The sequence below is a fragment of the Chaetura pelagica genome, unplaced genomic scaffold (assembly GCF_000747805.2).
Source record: "Chaetura pelagica isolate M959 unplaced genomic scaffold, ChaPel_1.0 scaffold79, whole genome shotgun sequence".
Classification (NCBI taxonomy): Eukaryota; Metazoa; Chordata; class Aves; order Apodiformes; family Apodidae; genus Chaetura; species Chaetura pelagica.
Genome location: NW_009969339.1, coordinates 4701053 through 4719679, shown reverse-complemented (window position 1 = coordinate 4719679; position 18627 = coordinate 4701053). Strand labels below are relative to the sequence as shown.

At 33.6% G+C, this 18627-nt stretch overlaps 2 protein-coding genes across 2 annotated transcripts in view; one reads left to right on the top strand and one right to left on the bottom strand.

Moving 5' to 3' along the window:
* Nucleotides 1-12343, top strand: part of PARPBP (PARP1 binding protein) — a 39670-nt gene extending 27327 nt beyond the window's left edge. The window contains exons 8-10 of the mRNA XM_010005804.1: nt 2134-2221; nt 11250-11400; nt 12009-12343. Coding sequence (XP_010004106.1) covers nt 2134-2221; nt 11250-11400; nt 12009-12343 — 574 coding nt within the window. The remainder of the gene's footprint in view (nt 1-2133; nt 2222-11249; nt 11401-12008) is intronic.
* A 362-nt stretch (nt 12344-12705) lies between these two features.
* On the bottom strand, nt 12706-13967 carry PMCH (pro-melanin-concentrating hormone). Its single transcript, XM_010005802.1, has 3 exons — nt 13728-13967; nt 13028-13229; nt 12706-12755 (listed from the first exon to the last, which is right to left on the bottom strand). Exons 1-3 carry the CDS (start codon nt 13965-13967, stop codon nt 12706-12708), a joined length of 492 nt encoding a protein of 163 aa, XP_010004104.1.
* Between the last annotated feature and the right edge of the window lie 4660 nt (nt 13968-18627).

Here is an 18627-nt window from a genome sequence, read left to right as displayed (position 1 = left end):
CGCTCTTCAGGTGAGTACTAGAAGATTTTTGTTGTGTGTTTGTGTTGTGTGTGTGTGTTTTTTAAAGATCTTATACTGAGTGACTAGCAAAGCATTAATACTACCTGAAGTAAATGACTTAAGTGCAGTCTATTGCAAGGTTAGGTGTAAAGGGAAAGCATTCTCTCTTATGTCTTATTTTTTCATTACTTCAGATTGAGGAAAATTGATCCACATTTCTTTCTAAATTGTTTTATTAATTTAATAAAACTCACTGTGACTGTATTTTTGCAGAATGAAAAGGAACTTAATCAGATTTAGGCTAATGCTCTACCTGAATGGAATCAAGGCCCAAAAGAATTATTCTGAATTAAGCATGGCTGTCATTCAGAGCTAGAAAACTTGATTACTTTTTTAAGTAACTCTTTGATTTAAGATGGGTTTTAAACCACTTATTTCTGAATAACAGTGCCCACTGAGTGCTTTGGTTTCACTTGCCTCATTTGATTTTTCAGATGAATTAATTTTCTGAAATTTTCCCCAAATGTATGAGACATTTGTTTGAATTATAATCTTCTCAGTGTAGGTGTAAACAGGTACTGCTATTTGGGAATTTGTGTAGTAATCTAGACAATTCTTGTTTTCCTTCATAATTCTTAGTGGTCAATTTGGTTTAGATTTTATTTTCCCATATATTTTTTTCCAGTGATTCAATATAAAAATTTGATTTAGAACTAGTTTATTCAAAAAATTGAATTTATTAATCTAAGTAATTGTTTTAGCAATAAAAAAACTTTTCAAAAACTGAAATGAAACTTGCTATTCTCTTGCTATTTTTTGTATTGTAAAGCTGCATGCAAGGCAGAAGCATGCTGATTTTCCCATAGTGTTCTTAAAATTTTTAAGCAAATGTAGAGATGTAGTGATGATATTAAAATCAAAGTAAGGTGATTCTAAAATACTATTATTTATATTTTAGAGTTAAATTTTACATGACTATGGATTAAGTATTTTCATACATTTTTACAACAAAAGTGCTCTTATTCTGGTTTTGCAGGTTCAACAGATATTCAGGGTTTGGGACAACTTTTTAGTTGCTGCTGATTTATCATTCCCATCATCTTCCTATCCTATTAGAGTTAAAAGCTAGTCGTTACTTGCTCATTTCTTTGCTTGCTCTTTAAAAATTCCTTCTGTTTAATGAACACCCCTGTTGGATCTGGAGTACAAAACAAAGAATCTCTTGAAAACCCATTTCTGTTGGCACTGAAGAGGAGTCTAAGCTATGTGTGTACTGGAGAAGCACTGATGATTTAATCAGTCACTTATCCTGAGGTGTCATAAGCTGTTGGAAAAGTGGGATGCTGATAATTTTGTCATTATGGGTTAAAAAGAGAACTCATGAACCAGAACTGCAACATAGATAGGAGCGTGCTGATGCTATTTATTTTGGTAATTTAAATTGCAGTGCAAGAACATTGCAAGGTCGTGCAGAAATTTTGCACCACCAGGCAAACAGAAATAAATAAAATAAAGAATGAGCTAAATAAAACAAATTTTGTTTGTGGAATAATGAATAGAATGTGCTAAATTAATAAAATCTATTTTTTTAAAAGTGTCCTCATATGCACACTGGCCTGCTTAAACAGAGAAGCAATTATTTACAGATTGACAGGTTAGTTCTCATTTCAAGGCCAAAAAAATAATCATCATCATTTTGCATTATATCCATCCAAATTTTTCATTTATGTACATAACTATTCACATACTGAAATACAGGAGGGTGGAAGCTTCTGTTGAAAAGTGTGTAAATGTTAGGAAGATTATTCTGGTTGTCAACCAGATGCTATTCCATTTGGGTGTGAGTAGAATGGTGACTTGTTAACTCATCACCAGCATTACAAATAATAATATCGTGGGTGCAGAGCTACAATATTGTAAACACTCTGCAGACTGATTCCTGAAATGTAGGTTTGGGTTTGTTCTGCTGTCTTTAGTTATCACAGTACTTGTGGTTACTTAGGAAGGAAGAAAGCAAAGTAAGGCTTGGAGAGTGATAATACTTGCCTTCCCATTTCTGATAAACTTGGTGTGTTAACTGTTGTTCTTATCTAATTGCTTTTACATGTTCTAAATACTTCTTACTGCTTTTTAATATAGGTCTCCAGCCCAGTCTAATGGATCTTCACCTAAGCCTCTTAGACAACGTATCCAGAAATCTATGGATGAAAGAAAAAATAAGGTACTGTGTAGGAATTATTGTGCAAATACAGGTGTACTGAAATAATAATGCTAAAATGAAGATAACAGTGTTAAAATGGTAAAATACTTGGCTGACATTTGTCCTTTAGCTAAATAAATGTAATTGGGATTAACTTGTGGTAATTGGCCTAATTCGAACAATGAATGGAAATATCTAAAACTCCAGAAAAGAAAGGCTTTAAACTTAAAAGTGCTTCCTAATGAAGATCTCTTAATGGAGATACACTGAGTTAATCTGTATCTCTTAATTTAACCATCTGTGTATTTCAGGAGTAGAGTATAGAAATAAAACTGAAGCTATGTGAAAACAGATGAAACTGGACACAGACATCTGATTTCAGTTCTGGTAACAGAGGCATTCTAAAAATGTATTAATGACTTTTGCATTGCATTTTTGGTGGGATGATTTTTATTTGTAAAATTCTTAGGTTTCCATAAAGGTTACTTGTGAACAGTAAAATAAAGATGCTAATGTTTGCTATTTTATAGATGAAATGGAACAATAGTCTGTTAGTGTTGTGAGTGGCACTATTCAAATTCAGTGTTTCTGAAAATTGTAGTCTGACAATGTACTGCATTTTACATAGTTTGTTTTTTCTCCTTAAAATTATGAAACTTGAATGTTGGGACTATGGAAAGAGAAGGAGTTTGTATCTTCCATAGCATTTCAACAGAGAGCTAAATAAAAGTAGTGACTTAGTATTTTTTTATAGACAGTCCTGACAACAGGTCAAAACATGAATGTAATTAGTATAAAAGGAAGAAAACAGAGGTCTTGTAAACCATCATAGTTGGTTCTAGAACAGCACAACAGAATTTTTTTTGCCACTGGTTATGAAGGGATGTTTAATATATTCCACGTTAAGGAAGTAGAAAGTCCCCTAAAGGAAGTAAAATGAAAAACACTGTCAGTATTTCCAGCATGTGTTTTAAATATACTCAAATTTGTTTCTGAGTGCCTTTTTTTGGGATGAGGGCGGGGTGGATGATAGGTGTTTTGGATACATGCACTAATTGTTGTGAAATTTGGAAGCTGATAAAGGATCTTCCTTACATTAATTCTACAATAAATAGCATATTTAAATTGCAGCTTTACTCATCAAATAGCAAAAACCGCGATATATTGTTTGCATAATACATTGAAATACACAGTTTTCCTAGGGAAATGGAGGTTTTGTAATTGGATTAATGAACAGCTGTGTTCAGTATCAAAGTATAAAAAATATTAACTAAAAGTAATAACGTGCCACATTTGAGACTTTTTCTGGAAACTTACAAGTTTTTTGACACAAACCATCAAAAATAGGAATCTTGAGGCTGCTTCATATTATTAAACTATTCTTACTTAAAAAAAAACAACACCTTTTTCCTAATAAAAAATACCAGGTTAACTACCATAATTCCTCTGCAAATAATAGTTCTTTCAGAGATCCCTGAATAATTGAATGAGTTCTACTTCAGGAGCAGAAATTGCATGGAAAGGTCGCTAATGTAATTGAGGACGACTATATTGAAACACAAATTGCCTTTAGTCTTATGACAACCAAAATTCAAAGAGAACAAGCAACAAGTCTAAAGTCTGTAGTTCACGCTTCCAAACTTTCTTCGGCATCTAAGAAGATTGTAAAGGTTGCTTATAATATTCTGTAGATTGTATCTACGATGGTGGACTCTCTTCCCCTAATTTAGCAATGTGGATGGTAAATGTGATTAACATGTTAACTTCGTGCTTGGAGCTATGCAACTCATATCTTAGAGCAACATCGTGGCTGCTAAACTGCCTCTAGTAATCACAATCTTCTTTATGGCTTTCTATCAGTGTATCCTATTGTACCAGGGAGAGAAAATACAACATGGAACTGAGGCCAAATATCTCAAGATGTTTTTCCATTTAAGAAAGTAAAATTAAAATCATGCACTTCAGAGTGTACATATTCCTCCATTATGTATCACCAGAGAGTCCTGTTACTCAAGATATCTGTGTGTTTCATATTATGTTTGCAATTCTCTTTTTTGTGTATCAGCCAAACATTGCCATCTAAACTACACTAGATTCCTGTTAAGTCTGGAAATATTCTTCTGGTATTCCTATGTTCACTTTCTTTTGCTTCTCCTCCTAGTCCATTAAAATTGCAGTTGCCAAACAGCTAATGACTTTTCTAACTGAAAATTGGATACTTCTCTGCCATTCATCTTCATCTTCTCACATAAAATCTTGCTTATTTTCATGAGACATTCACCTTTGATTGTATCTTTTTCTGTTTGTTTTTTTTTTTTTTTTCTACCTTTCTAAACATTTCTAAGGAGTTTCTTTTGCATGTTTCTACTTCCTTTTTTTCCTTTTTGTATGAAGACTTTATAGGGCCTTCTCTTTCTCTTCTCTTTCTCTACCTTCTTGGTGGATGAATACACTACAAACATAGGTAGAGCTATCATTTTTATATGAATGGTTCACAGATCTACATCTGAACTAAGTGCCCCTTCTGTCAAAACTGACATAATTTGTTACTTCTATACCATCCTCTGAACACCTACCATGTAAACTTGAAGGTGGTATCTCTATCTTTCCTGGTGTATTTAACATTGAGGACAGTATCCTACCTGTCACTTTTTCATTCCGTAACACCTCCAAAAGATGTTCTTCTTTATTCCTAAGTCCACTCAACTCTTAACTCATTAAAGATTCCTGGGTTTTCTTTTTGATTTACTGCCGTGTGTTTTTCTTGGACTTTATAGTCGCAGCTTTGAACTATCTTACTTCGCTGAAGTTTCTGTACAAAAAGTTATCAAAGGTGCTGGATGCCATTCTTGTTTGCATCTCAAGCTGTTCCTTTAAGTTGTGGTAGATAGAAGCTACTTGTTTTAATCTATGCCAATCTGTTGATTATTTCTGATTTAGTTCTTTGAGATATCTGTCCTTTCAGTCTGCAATACCTATCTTTGTTCCTTTGTTAATTTTCAAGCTAGCTCTTTCAGCTGTTTTATATTGTTTCTTATGGCTGAAGAGATTTCCTATTGATATCTGCAGAACTCATTATCCTCCTTTAAAACCTTTTTCAGTACCTTTAAATCAACCTTTCCCCAAAACTTAGCAGTGCTTCGTGTTGAGGTTGATGCCCGTTATAGTGACTAATTTCAGTTCCTTTCTGTATGAATCCATACATTTCTTGGATTGTAATGTCTCTTGGTGGAAATAATTTTTGTTCTGTTTTTTACTGTGCAGCACATAGCACAATGATTTCCTTGTTCATGACCACAGATTTCAAGTGCTCCAGTAAGATTTATCACCTTCTTACACTGAGTATAAGTCTTCATTGAAATGTGTACAGGTTGCTTGTAAAAATTCACAGTTGCATTATGCATAATGCACTCATTTTATCAATTGACTCAGAAGAGATACCGTATTTTTGAATAAGACAATAGCAACATTATGTTTCTTCTCAATGTCAATGATTCTTTTGAGAAGTTCCATAAAACTGCTAAGGACTTTTTTACCATAGGTGGTTAAATGGTTAGTCTATAGTACAAATTAGAGACCTCTCATTAAAACTTGCCCTATAGAAGTCTCCTTTTCCATAATACTTGAGAGGGGAAGAAAAGTATAGTAGTGACGATTAGTTTGCATGCTAAATCCCATCAAGATGTGTGTGTTGAATTAAAAAGCTGTAAAATCTAGGAGGTGAAAGGAGAAACACTCCTCTAAAAAAAATCATAATAATTAAAAACAAAAGACAAAACAACAAAAAAACCCCAACAACTCCACCCCTCAAAAAAAACCCCCACAACAACTACAGAGGGGAAAGTAGTAGTATTATACCCTCTCCTTCCATACACGAACTGATCTCTCAACTTCTGCAGAATTATGTGGAGGAGTGCAGACTAATAATATTTAGACCTAGGGCAAAACATCATGCATATGTGTTTAGTATCTAAAAATATGGAGCGTGAACAAAGTCGTGAAGTCAAAGGGTAGCTATGAACTGGAATTGGTGTTTAAAAATAAAATAAATCTGTGGGTATTTCCATTGTGCCAAAAAAAATTCCTGGCAAGAGTGAAAGACAAAGAAATAGCTTTGTCTTTCAGTCCTCATTAAATACAGGAAGAGATGCAGAAAGATCACCTAACTATAAAGGTATTTGTTAGGAGGCAAAGCTGTCACTCTTACCCCTTGAGGAGAAAGAAATCTGGGGATCTAGCATATGGCAGTTTTTCATTCCCTGCAGCAGAAGCAGGTAAGAGTAATAATAAGAAACTCAATCTTCTTTTGAGAGATGATTTGCAGTTTAAAGTTTATCTGTTGTTTAAGTAGAGTGTCTTCTGGTGGATGGTATTTTGCTGAAGGTTCAGAAGGTTTCATTCAGAAAGGTCTACAGAACATCTATTGAGCTATGTCTGTTTTTGTCAGTTGTCCTTATTATCCGTTTCTGCTTTATAAAAAAATGTGTAAACAGTTTACTTGTAAAGGGGAGAGTTATTTTATCAAAAAAGAGTTCATCTAACCTCATGTCTCTTCTTTGAATCATACTTCCATTTTCTGAAACGGGTAGATACCCTATTGTTTGACTACTTAGTTTGTTGATTTCAATGGGGTTATGTAAGTCCTGCTTTATTGATGAGAGGGAGGAAGGGAAGGACAGCTGGAATCATCCGCTTTGTTTAAGTTAAAGAGCAACATCAGACAACAAAAATGTTGCATAATCAGAGTCTCATATTTCTTCTGCACCAGAAAAGATAAATTAAACTTTCAAGATGTAGCTAAAATAATAATACTGAACTAACAGGATTGGGTGAACACAGAGATCTTAAGTTATTAGACTACGAGCATGCAATATATGAGAGAGTAATAGATTTTCTTTTGTAAACTCAGGATTGTTTTGGCCTTTTGATACATTGTTTTAGAAATCCTGCTGTATTGTTAACACATTTATCCTGAAACAGCTGCAAGGAATTTCAGTAGTTTGGCATGTTTATTTCTTAATGTAACTGGAGACAACCTTTCCTATATGAGGCACTGTTTCCCTCCAGTTGGGAACATAATTGTAGTTTTAGTTTTAAAAAGAATTTGTGGCTTAAGAACTCTAACAAATCTTGGCACACTTGAAGTTCATTGTAATTTTACTGTGTATAGAAATCCTTCCAAGGAAAAAGCTTCACAAAGCAAAAAATCCCAGTCTGCTGTTCTCATGTGACTTGCCCGTGCCTATATAAAATAACTTAATATCTAGCTTTATGCACTGCTGTTATTTTTCATTGCTCAGTTCTCTAAATGCTGTTACTTGAGAAAATTGTTTTGCCTATTTGTGATTCCAGTATAAATAAACTGTGATTTGGAAGACTACCAACAGGAAGTTATCAAGAGTTTTCTGTATGTCCACTGTAATAGTGATCAGAAAATTCCTAGTAATAGAGAAAACAGTCTTCCTCAGGTAGTGGTCTTATCTATTGTAGCTAGATATATTTATTGCTAAGAGTAAAATAATTATGGGGAACACTGCTCACTAGTAGTTTCAATGTGTATGGAGTATGCTAAAAAAATAGTATCTGGAGGAGGGAGAGGGGAGAAAAAGGCTATGTTCAGAACAAAATCTGAAGAAGGATTTTATTATTTGCGTCAGCTGATAAACCACACTTGGGTAGAAAATATCATTTTTGTTTCTACAAGACCCCTAAACTGCTTTCTGAGGATCAGTAGCTGTGAGTTTTGAGTAATTTTGAAACCAAATAATGAAGTGATTTGAGGTTGAATGTTCTCAAAACAATATTAGGTTAATTTGGGATAGCAAAAGGCTGGTACAATGTCATGCTGAGAATATTTAATAGTTTCAGTACTTGCTTGCTGTTACCTGAGCTATTCAGAATATTTCTCATGTTTGAATAACATAGTGCCTTGGTTTGGCAAGGATACTTACCTTTTATTGTTTTCTTATTCTTCTCTTTGAACTCTTTTCTCTTTTTCAGCTTTCTCTTTCAACGTACCTTTAATATTTTTTTTCTAAAACGACAAGAGTAAGGGTGGAGAGAAGACATTTTCTTTTTTTATTTCTTTTCCCCTTCCAAATAGTACTCTAATTGTTTGGCTAGAAAATAAAAACATGTGTTTGCTGTTACTGATGTAGATTTTCAAATTCTATTATGCCATTCCAGTGTATAAAACCCAAATCTCAACATTCTTACAAACTAAATATTGGCAGAACTGTCTGTATGCAGATGCTGGAAGGAGAGCTGGAATAGATTATCAACTAACTTGTAGAAATAAATAGAGCATACACCATTAATATTTCATATAAAAGTGAATGTTTTATATTGGCATTTTGAACAACTGAAAAAATTCTCCAGATAAAGAATTCAAGGTGAGGGAATGTCTTATTTATCTGCTCATCAGGACTACTAAGTGACCTACATGTGCTGAAACTGTGTCTCAAATTCTGTCATACTTTCTTCAATCTGAACAGCAGTAACAGTGAACCTCATTCTGAAATGTAGCAGAATTTCTTTGCATAGGGATAACAGTAACAACCCACTTGCTTGTGAAGAGGAGAGGGGAGATTAAGTCTGAGTTAATTGAACACCATTTGTGTGCAACTAGTTGATTAGCAAATTGAGCCCCAATATGTTTTTACTCTGCCAGAGCTGTGAGTCATTTGGATAGTACCCTCAGTGCAGTGGATTTCAGAAACTAATGTAAAAGAACTGTAATTTCAAAGAGATGATTTAAACTGTTGATAGTCTTCATTATATGTGCTCCAATCACATTTTAAGTTTCTCTTTTTTCTTCAAAACCATTCCAGCAAAACTCTGCTTTTTAATTCAGTGTGAGACTTGTGCTCTTTTGTTCTGCCTTCAGGTTATTAAAATTTACATTAAGTGCTACCTTACTCAATGTGACAGTTGTTTTTACTAGTGATTATACATTCCTAGACTATTTGGAAGGTTTGACTACTTCAATAAATTTAGTCTTGCACTTCTGATATTTATGTACCCTCTAGATTAGTAGTAGAATCAACTGAAACAGTCCCATTCTTTAGAGGTTTGTATACTGTTTGCAAATGACTAAATGGTATGTAATGCAATAGGAAGGGAAGTTTTGGGGCCTATTTCAAGCTTCAGTGAAGTTGAAACAGATGGGTTTATCTGCAAATTTTTCAGTGTTTGAACTTGACTTTTGTCCTTTGACTCCACACATTTTGAACTCTGCAAACTGAATTAATGTCAGATAGGGCTGGTTAAAGAAACTGATGTTCCAAAAAATAACTGGATTTGTTGCTGTAGAATGGTATCTATCAGGCCTTCTTGCTCAAGTCTGATGTTCTTTGTGCTGTGTTTGTTATATCTTCGTCAACTTAGCACGAACTGTAGCTTATTTTTCTCTTGCAGTATGAACATGTGATAGAACTTTATGCAAGTTATTGTTACACGATTTTTGATGTGTGTCATTTGCTGAAAAATACTTAAGAAATGGGGGAATTTTAAAGGATTAAGATGAAGTGTTTAAGAAACAGCAAACACAGGAAAATATTTTTCATTAATATTACAGTAACTTTAAGCGTGAAGAAAATGTAAGCCTCTTATATTCTGGATGTTGTAATTGTACAATAGTGTGTTGGTTAACTTAAAACTAGATTAGAGTTGCATTTTTAATTATTTCAAATTCTTAAGCTTATTCTCCAGTTAGCTTCTCAATCCTTTGAAACACTTTCTGAAAAGAGTATAAGGTTAATGTCATACACTGAATGACTCAATGAGCTAAAGCATAAACTTGAAGCACAGAAAACCTTGTAAATTATTTATGTATACAGTCTTTCCTTAAGGTACATGTTTTAAGTGCAGAGTAGATTAACACTTTAAAAATATTAGAATTGTTGAGAATCAGGCTAGCTAGTTCCCCCTGTTAAATCTGCCTGCATTTCTCAGGCTATTATCTGGCACAAAGGAACTGCAGTTTGGGAGTGATCGACAACTGGGAAATAGGGTCTTTTTAACTCTTGAAGAGAATATTGAGTTTAAAGTAGAACTATATATGCACAGACATATTAACTCAAAAAGAAACTACATTTCTAGAAGTAAATGGGATTTTTATTTTTTTTTCCAAAAGACCGTACATGTGTCCACTTGGCCAACTGCATATCATGAAGAGACGCTTAAGTTGTATCTCATAGATAAAAAGCTTGAATCTGTTAGCTTGTATGGATGAAAGCAGTTATCTGATGAAGATGGCATCAATTGTGACTGAATTTTATGGATGAGGGTCTGTGTGAAAGGAGTTTTCTGGGAACTTGTTCCATCTTTCTGTCTAAATCTGAGATTTTGATTTGGAAGAAAGATGAGTCAAACCCAAATGGTAAGATTCAAACATGCCTATGTTAAGAAGAGAAGAAGACTTGCATAGTGCATTAAAAAAAAAAAAAAAGGCTTTATTTTGTGAGTAAATGGGAAATTGGAAGTTTTCTAAAGCGAGATGTGAAATAGCACTTTACATTCCAATTTTAGCTATAAGTATATCAAAGCTTAGTTTATATTATCTATCATTCCTTTTCAATGTTGCTGTTATGCTTTTCTCGCTATAAATTGGTTCAGTGGTGAGTCTCATCCTATACTTGGCATTTGTGAATGACCTATAGAAGTATAATAATTGACTGCAGCATCTATGACAGCTTCTCAGAATGGTAGAACCTGCAGTTACCAGAAGAGGGGGCTAACTTTGGCAGAAAATCTCTGGATTGAAACTTTAAAAGTTAATGTGTAACTTTGTGAAAGAGATGAAAAAATATTTTTCAATTATTTTAGGACTTTCATAGGACAATTTAGGACTAGTATTGAAAGCCTTTACACCTTGTAAAGGAATACTTCTTAAATATTTTTTATGTGAGCATACTAATTTTTCTGGCATTTTACCTGATCTAAAAGCTTTCACGGCAGAAGAATGGGGAAATATTATTTTACTTGTCTTGCAGGTGTTGTCTTTTACTTTGCTAAGTAATTAAAGCTAATACCAGATTGCTATTTGCAGGTGAAACAACCTTCAATCAAATCTCAATTTGCATGTACATATAAAAATGAGTTGAGTGAAATAAAGGGTCAGCATTTCCTTAGCAGTAGCCAAATTGCAACCTCAATACATCCTGCATCAGAGCAACATGTACAAGCTGGCTGTCTCACAGGTAAGCCGTAGTAGGACTGAATAAGTAAATGTGATAGCTGATATTTCAAATGTTCTCAAACAAGGTTTTAGTAAAACTGAGGTATAAATATATTTTCAAGAAAAAGCCATGTCTCATGCTCTGTGTATGCTGTGGTCAGTTAAATGTCTTTGGATTAAAGTTCTGATGCTATCTTGACATTAAAAAAATAAGTTCTATATATATATTATGTAATGTTCCTTCTTATTTTACAAAAAGCAAGCTAAGTGAAACCTCTTTTTTTGGCATTCAAGAAAGGGGAAAATTTGTTTTAATCTACTATAAACTGTCTAATATGCAATTCTAAGGCATTTAAGCATATTTCCCAATATCTTAAAGATACAAATGCACATCTCTAAGTTAGTTGATATTACATATTTTCTGAGCAATGTCATTTTTATTTGGCAGTATGCTTATAAGCACATAGCAAATGTAAATGCAATGACCAGCATAGTTTTGTTTTACTGATAAAGCATTAAGTTTGGTTAAACAAAAATATCACATGACAGTCCTCTGATAGAAAAAGAATTAATAAGCCCAGGTAACTTTTTATGTCTTCACATATGTTTTTTGATATTCCTACATGACAGAAGGTATGAATTCATGTCTTGATGTACCAGTGCTTGGAACTATTTCTGAAAATGTTCACCAGACTAGAAGTTATGCAGATATGGGAAAGCTGAGTTGCAAGCCAAGAGACAAGAACTCCAAGAATGAACAGATGGATTTGAATAATGACAAAGTAATCTGTGATAAGGGAAGTGAACCATCTTTGCAAAAAAATACTAAAAGACCTAAAACTTCAAACAAGCCTCAGAGGGAACTGAACAGCAAAATCAGTGGAAAAAGAAAACACTGCAAAACTACAAGCAAGAATAAGTTGATTGCTGGTCAGGCAAAATTAACTAACTTTTTTCGACTATAACTTTTTGTTTTGACATACATAACATGTTTACTGGTTTAGAAGTTGTGAAATTTTGCAAGAAAATGGTGAAATACATAAATTCCTTTCATACTCAGATAAGTGGAATAATCTTGTGTATAATATTAGACAAATAGTTAAAGTCTGAGTTATGCAGAAGTCTTTTATTTTTTGATAACAGTACATTATTAGTAATTACAGTTATCTTCTTTTTTGGTAATGAATTATGGTTCCCTCTACAATGTGATGGGAAAGTATTTTTGGATGCATATTTACAGCCACAGTAAAACACAGTGATTTCAAATTACATTAAATGAATAATAAAATGTTTAATCTTCAAAGAAGGTGGTGTAGATAATTAGTTTTCAGACTTGCCAACAAGGTCGATAGACTCTTCCAAGCATACATCTGAGCACTACAGGGAAAAAAAATAATCTGAATGTTTAAATAATGAAAGAACTAGAATTCTTCATGGCCTCTGCAAGTACTAATTTAACAAATACTTCCTCCCCTGTGCACCAAATCACAATAGAAGTAAACTGAAATTGCAACATTTCATCAGCTCTAGGAAATCCCAAACATTTCATGGAGTTTCTAAATGAAGCGTTATCAAATTGCTATATAGACACTGCTTTATGATTTACCAGAATGAAAAAAAAATAATAATAAAAATGTAAATATACTTACTGTCAAAATCCCTTCGTCCTATAGGGAATTGAGCTGAATCTTCTTTGTCTTCAGTCTCTCTTTCCTGTATTGATTGAATATTTTTAATTTCATTGTCACTTGGAAAAGTCATGGCTCCATTCATTGCAAGATAAGATAGTTGCTTTCTACCTAAGTTGATTGGCATAACATGATTTAAGAAATCATGTCTTGAACCTGTGTCCTGTTTTAAGGGAAAGCAAGAGTAGCAGTTTATTAGTCAGTTGTGTTCACTTTTTATGTTTAGCAGTGCAAGTATTTTCTCTTGAGAATCATATTTTAAAAGTAATGACCTGCATTACATCTTCAGCTGAAAGGCTTTTCTATTATTATTATTGTTATTATTATTATTAAATAACGAGTCTTAAAGTTAAAAACCTGTTGCTACATATAGGGACATTCTGAATCAAACATAAATACAGGCTTTTTTACCCAACAAATTTTGGCTAAATATGATTCTGTAAAAATCAGATGTCTTCTATTCAACTATCCATGTTACACATTTAAAATCTTGGAATTAGATATTTACAGTTGAAAATATATTATTGACTGTAGTAAGCTAAACTGATATTTTTTTATGTTCACCAGGTTATTGTTTTAAATTGTTGTACTTGTCTTCTAAAGGGCTATAAAGAGAATTTCCATTTTACAATTAAACCAAAATGTATGATTGAAAACTCACCATGTTTCTGTTATCCTCTTCATCCAAAGCATGTCTCTCTTCAGTCTTGTAATGCTTCAGCAGTGGTATACCTCCTTTGTTTTCAGTTCTATCTCTATTTTGAAGAATTTTTCCTAGCTTTAATGTGGTTAGCAACATATCTTCATCATCTACCTTTTGCAGAGATTTTGGAACTGTGAGTAGAAAACCTTGAGAAAAGAGAGAGAGAGAGAGAATTAACACATACGATGAGATACACATTCTTAGTTACTTAACGCTTGCATAGAAGTTAAGCCTTTTTCAAATTTTAAGAAAGCTTTTCTATTTGTAAGTCAGTATTTTATCTATCTGTCTCCACTTTATATATTTTACAGATTGAATGGAAACTACTTAAATGGCTAATGAATTCACTCTTTGAAAGCAGATCGTATTAAGGAGTAACCTTTTCTATAATCCTTCTAATCCCATCTGTTGTTTAGAACTACTTAAACATTTCTTTAGCATAGATTATTTGTTTCTTTGCATGTTTTCAGAACACCACAGATTAATTCCTTTTGATGGATCAGTATAACAAGACTACAGGAAAAGTGTTAGCCAATTCTGTTGTTTATAAAGCCTTATGTCAGGTTAAGGCAACTGAAGAAAAGGAACTGATACACGTAAGTAAGCAAGACTGTTGTGAAGATGTGATCTTGTACTTTTTGGTCACAACTGGTTCACTAAAGAATTGAAAAGTTTCAAATGTAACTAAAAGCTTAGAACACTGCTGTGTTAGAGCCAAAAAAATAGATTCATACCCATTATGTGACAGTACATTATTCAGAGTTTATGTCTATAATCCTTTATTAAAACTTAATTGTACTTAATACTGCATTTTCTTTGTGAACATCAAAAAACATTGTAAAAGTGATCTTAAACAAATTCAATTCAAAAACATCAAAACAATTGATGATCAGGACCATGACCTGAAACAAGTATTCATAATATATTTGATTGACTTGCCTTTGTTTAATAATGAGATAACTAAAAACAGTTTCAGAGCAAGGTGGACACCTCTGATCAACGAGCACAATGGAGTCCTGAGGCAAATCAGCTAACACATATCACAAATTGTGTGGCTTATACACTTGAACTCCCCTGTATATACAGAGGGTCCTTGCAAAAATAAAAGCACAGTGAGCAGAGCCACCTGCTTTCCAAGGTTCTGTTCATGGGACTAGATGAAATTCTGGGCATGGTACTGAAAAAGCATCCTCTGCTACTGGGTGTGCAGTTGCCCTGGCAGAGAGCAAGCAGCGTGGAAGTGTCTGGTGGAGAGCTGTCTGGTGAAGAGTTACCCTTTTTCACCTGGAAAAGCAGACTGCCTTGCCAAGGTAACTTCTTGGTAAGAAGTTTTGTGGGAAATTATGTCCTGCTGGATTAAGCAGATTTTGACCAAGACATTTTGGGTTTACCCACTTTTCCCCAAATGAGGGAAGTGTATTTAATCTTTTCCAGGCAGAGAATCTCTGACAAGCATAATTATTGTCTATGATTGTTTTCGTTTCCTTTCTGTAGATCCTATACTTGCCTCTGGGCAATTGAAATGGTTTCTTTTCTTTTCCTTTAATTGCCTGGCTACAGAGGAGAAAAATTTGAATGTCAGTTGTATATGGTTTTGTATTTCTCATCCAACCTCCCTTTGCTAATTTGTATTCTTCCCTCACATTCAGTATTTTTAGTTTTGTTCAAGCAAAAGGCATATATGCTCTGTAATGGTACTTTGAATTTAGTTCAACCTAGGCAGAACAGGAGGAGTGCTTTTGAACTCCCATTGACAGCAAACCTTTCTCTTTATATATTGGTACATTAATTTAGAGTTGAGGAACAACCTGTCCACCTAATAACTGTGTGTGGGGGAAGAGCTTCTGCTTATCTGAAGCTATAGTACCCAGAGGTATGAAGCATGTGTCACACATGGCTAGCTTTCAAATGTTTCTCTTTCATACAAAGCACAGTTAAGAACCACTGACCTGGATCAACTGGAAAGTCCAGCTACAGTGTGCCGGTTGTGTATTTAAGTTGATGTCTATAGAAGAATATAGAATCACAGCAAACGTATGGTATTCCCCCTAGTATCCTCTAGTGCTTCTTGAACTGGCTGTTAATTTCTAAGGATTGTTGAAGATCTGAGGTTGTTCTAGTGATGATTAGTAGAACCTCCTAATTAGGCTGTGAAGAAATCAATAGCATATGTCTATAAATTCAGTGGGTTTTCTGCTTGTTCAAAGGAGTTGATAGCATTTGTACACATGCAGATTTTCAATGCACTGTTTACATCTCTTCATAATATTTTGGGAATCTGAACACAGTCTGATGTCTGCCATTTTTCCTTTTTGTCTTGAAACTTTCAACTTTAGTAAAAACATAAAATGTTTTAATATACCAATTTCTCTGTTTTAATATTGAGGCAAATTGGCTTTCTATTTTTATAGTAAATAACCTTGCTTAAAAAGCAATAACAATTCTTTTAAAGAAATTCTCCTTGCTTCTACATTGCATCTTGTTGCAATGAAATATGAACACTTAACATCTGAAATCTAGTGTGGTGTCTAGGTAAATAAAATCTAGGTGATAATGTGCCTGGAATTTCTCTCATACTCATTTTGAATTCTTCTAGGAATGGGTTACTAAACAATTGTAATAGTTTTGTCTTGTAACTACTCTTATTACCAAATACAAGTATTTGAGTCTAATGTATAGTGGTAACTAAGTAATACATAAAACAAGTATCTTATATAGAGCCAATTTATTATTTTTTTTTTGCTATTATCAGAATTTTAAAACTTTGCAATGCTAGAGAGAGTATTTAAGTAACGTTAACAAATAATTTTACTGAATCTTAAAATAGCACAAAAGTATCTGGGCAATGATAATTTGTCCTGTAGTATACTACTACTAGTTTTAAAAGGTAAGGGGTTTTTATTGTTTTTCAACTGTAATTTTTTTTTTTTTTCAGTTTGGATCTTGTCAGTTTTATATAAACAGCTGTATTTCAGTCCTTTTTGAGTGCAGTTAGACGATATTTGTCCTTTGAATCAGAGCCACACATACTGAGATTTGGGAGACTGATTTAAAACCATACTTTTCATAATGTGCTTGTACATTTGTGTGATCTTTAAAAGCAGAGAGGGAAATGCAAACAGTCTTTCTTATCCTTATAAAATGTAAAAGCATGGAGTTACCTGTATGAGACATGTATTTCCAGGGTATTTAAAACATTGAGTAGTTCTGAGTAACAATAAAGCATTTTCTTACATTGATAAATAACTGGGTGTGTTAGAATTTTGTACTATAAAAAAAAAGGATTTTTTTGGCATTTATTTTATTAAAATATTATTATTTATTTTTTTAAGTTATGCATTTTGGCAGTAGAGTGAACATGTTGATTGTGTTAGAGACTTAGGTGGATCTGGTTTAATTTCTCAACTCTGTAGATTTTGCTTGGACAGAATAGAAAGAATAGACTGGTGGTGTTAATTGTTGGGTTGTGCCTTTTGTTTAGCCCTGATTCACATAGAGGTAAAAAAATCTAGAAGGGATTTATTTGCTTAGGAAGCAGGTGTTAAAGTGGAGATTCTCAGTGCTATTATTCGAAGGAACTTCTGAGGTGCTGTTCACGGACATCAACAGAAGTAATTAGCACATTTCATTATTGACTATAGGAAATTCAGACTCTTGCATCACACCGATGTCTTGTTCCTTCCTGGTGAACTGGTAGCCATGTAGAATCAGCAAGTTGATTTAGCATTAAGTAGGCCTTATGCTGCTTGTAAGAGCTCTGGATTTTACAGGAGCCCAGCTCTAAATATTTTGAGAACTTAATGTCATCTTCTGTTTATGTGGCAGGAGAATGTGCAAGGAAAAGGAAAGGGGTGAATCCCTGCAAACTAGATGACTTCCAGACTTTCTGCTCAAGATCCAGGATAGCCATTTCAGTTCTCAGTTGAATTATAGTCGATATAATTATAGAATAGAATGTTGCATTTGTGTTGCAAAACAAATTTCACAAATGTAAAGACTTTAAAATATTTTCTGCTGGTTGTCATTTTGAAAGGAGTTTCAGAATTTCATTTGGAGGAACTGCCTAAAAACATGCATGTTTCTTAGGGTTTGTAGAGCAGTACATATTCTAGATAGCATGCTTGTGTAGTTTTTTCTAGCAGGAGATGAGTATAGGCATATTGGTCATTATGGCCTTTCCTTCTTAGGATTCTTTCCACTGAATAAAATGGTCTGTTCCTGTTGGGATTATTGGCCAATACACCATGTTTCATACTAATGGAACCGTTCTTTTCAAGGTTTAAAAACAACCAACCAACCCCCTGAAAACCAATCCTCCCTCCCAACAACTATGTTTCTTATTCTGAAAGACCTTTTGCAAAATGGTCCATATATAAATCTATTAAGGGATTCCAAATTAATCAGTAGAGTGGAAAGAGGAAGATTCCTCAAGCAATATCAACTGCTTAATGAGGAAAAAAAACAGTGGTGATGGTGAGTAGCTGTATAAAAGCTAGACTAGGAAAAAATTGAACAGCAGAATGATAAATGTTGACATATGGATTACAGCAGATTCAATAAACTTTTATTTGCTGTTAGTTCCAAGGTAAATCAGTAAGAGGAGAAGCTCATTAGTATCATAACTAATGGAATCTGTTTGGAGATGAATCTCAGTCTGCCACTAGAAAGCTTTGCTATTTCTTCTTAGAATACTTGGTTTCTGTTCAGTCAACTGTGCCTCATCAAAGAAACTGTATTTTATATATCTGTCTTTGCACTTGCATTCATATTCTGTAGAAAGAGTTTAAATTAGTATGTTTTGATGTAAGATTCTGCATTTCTGAGAGATGTCAAAAGAGCACAAATTATTGTGGTGGAG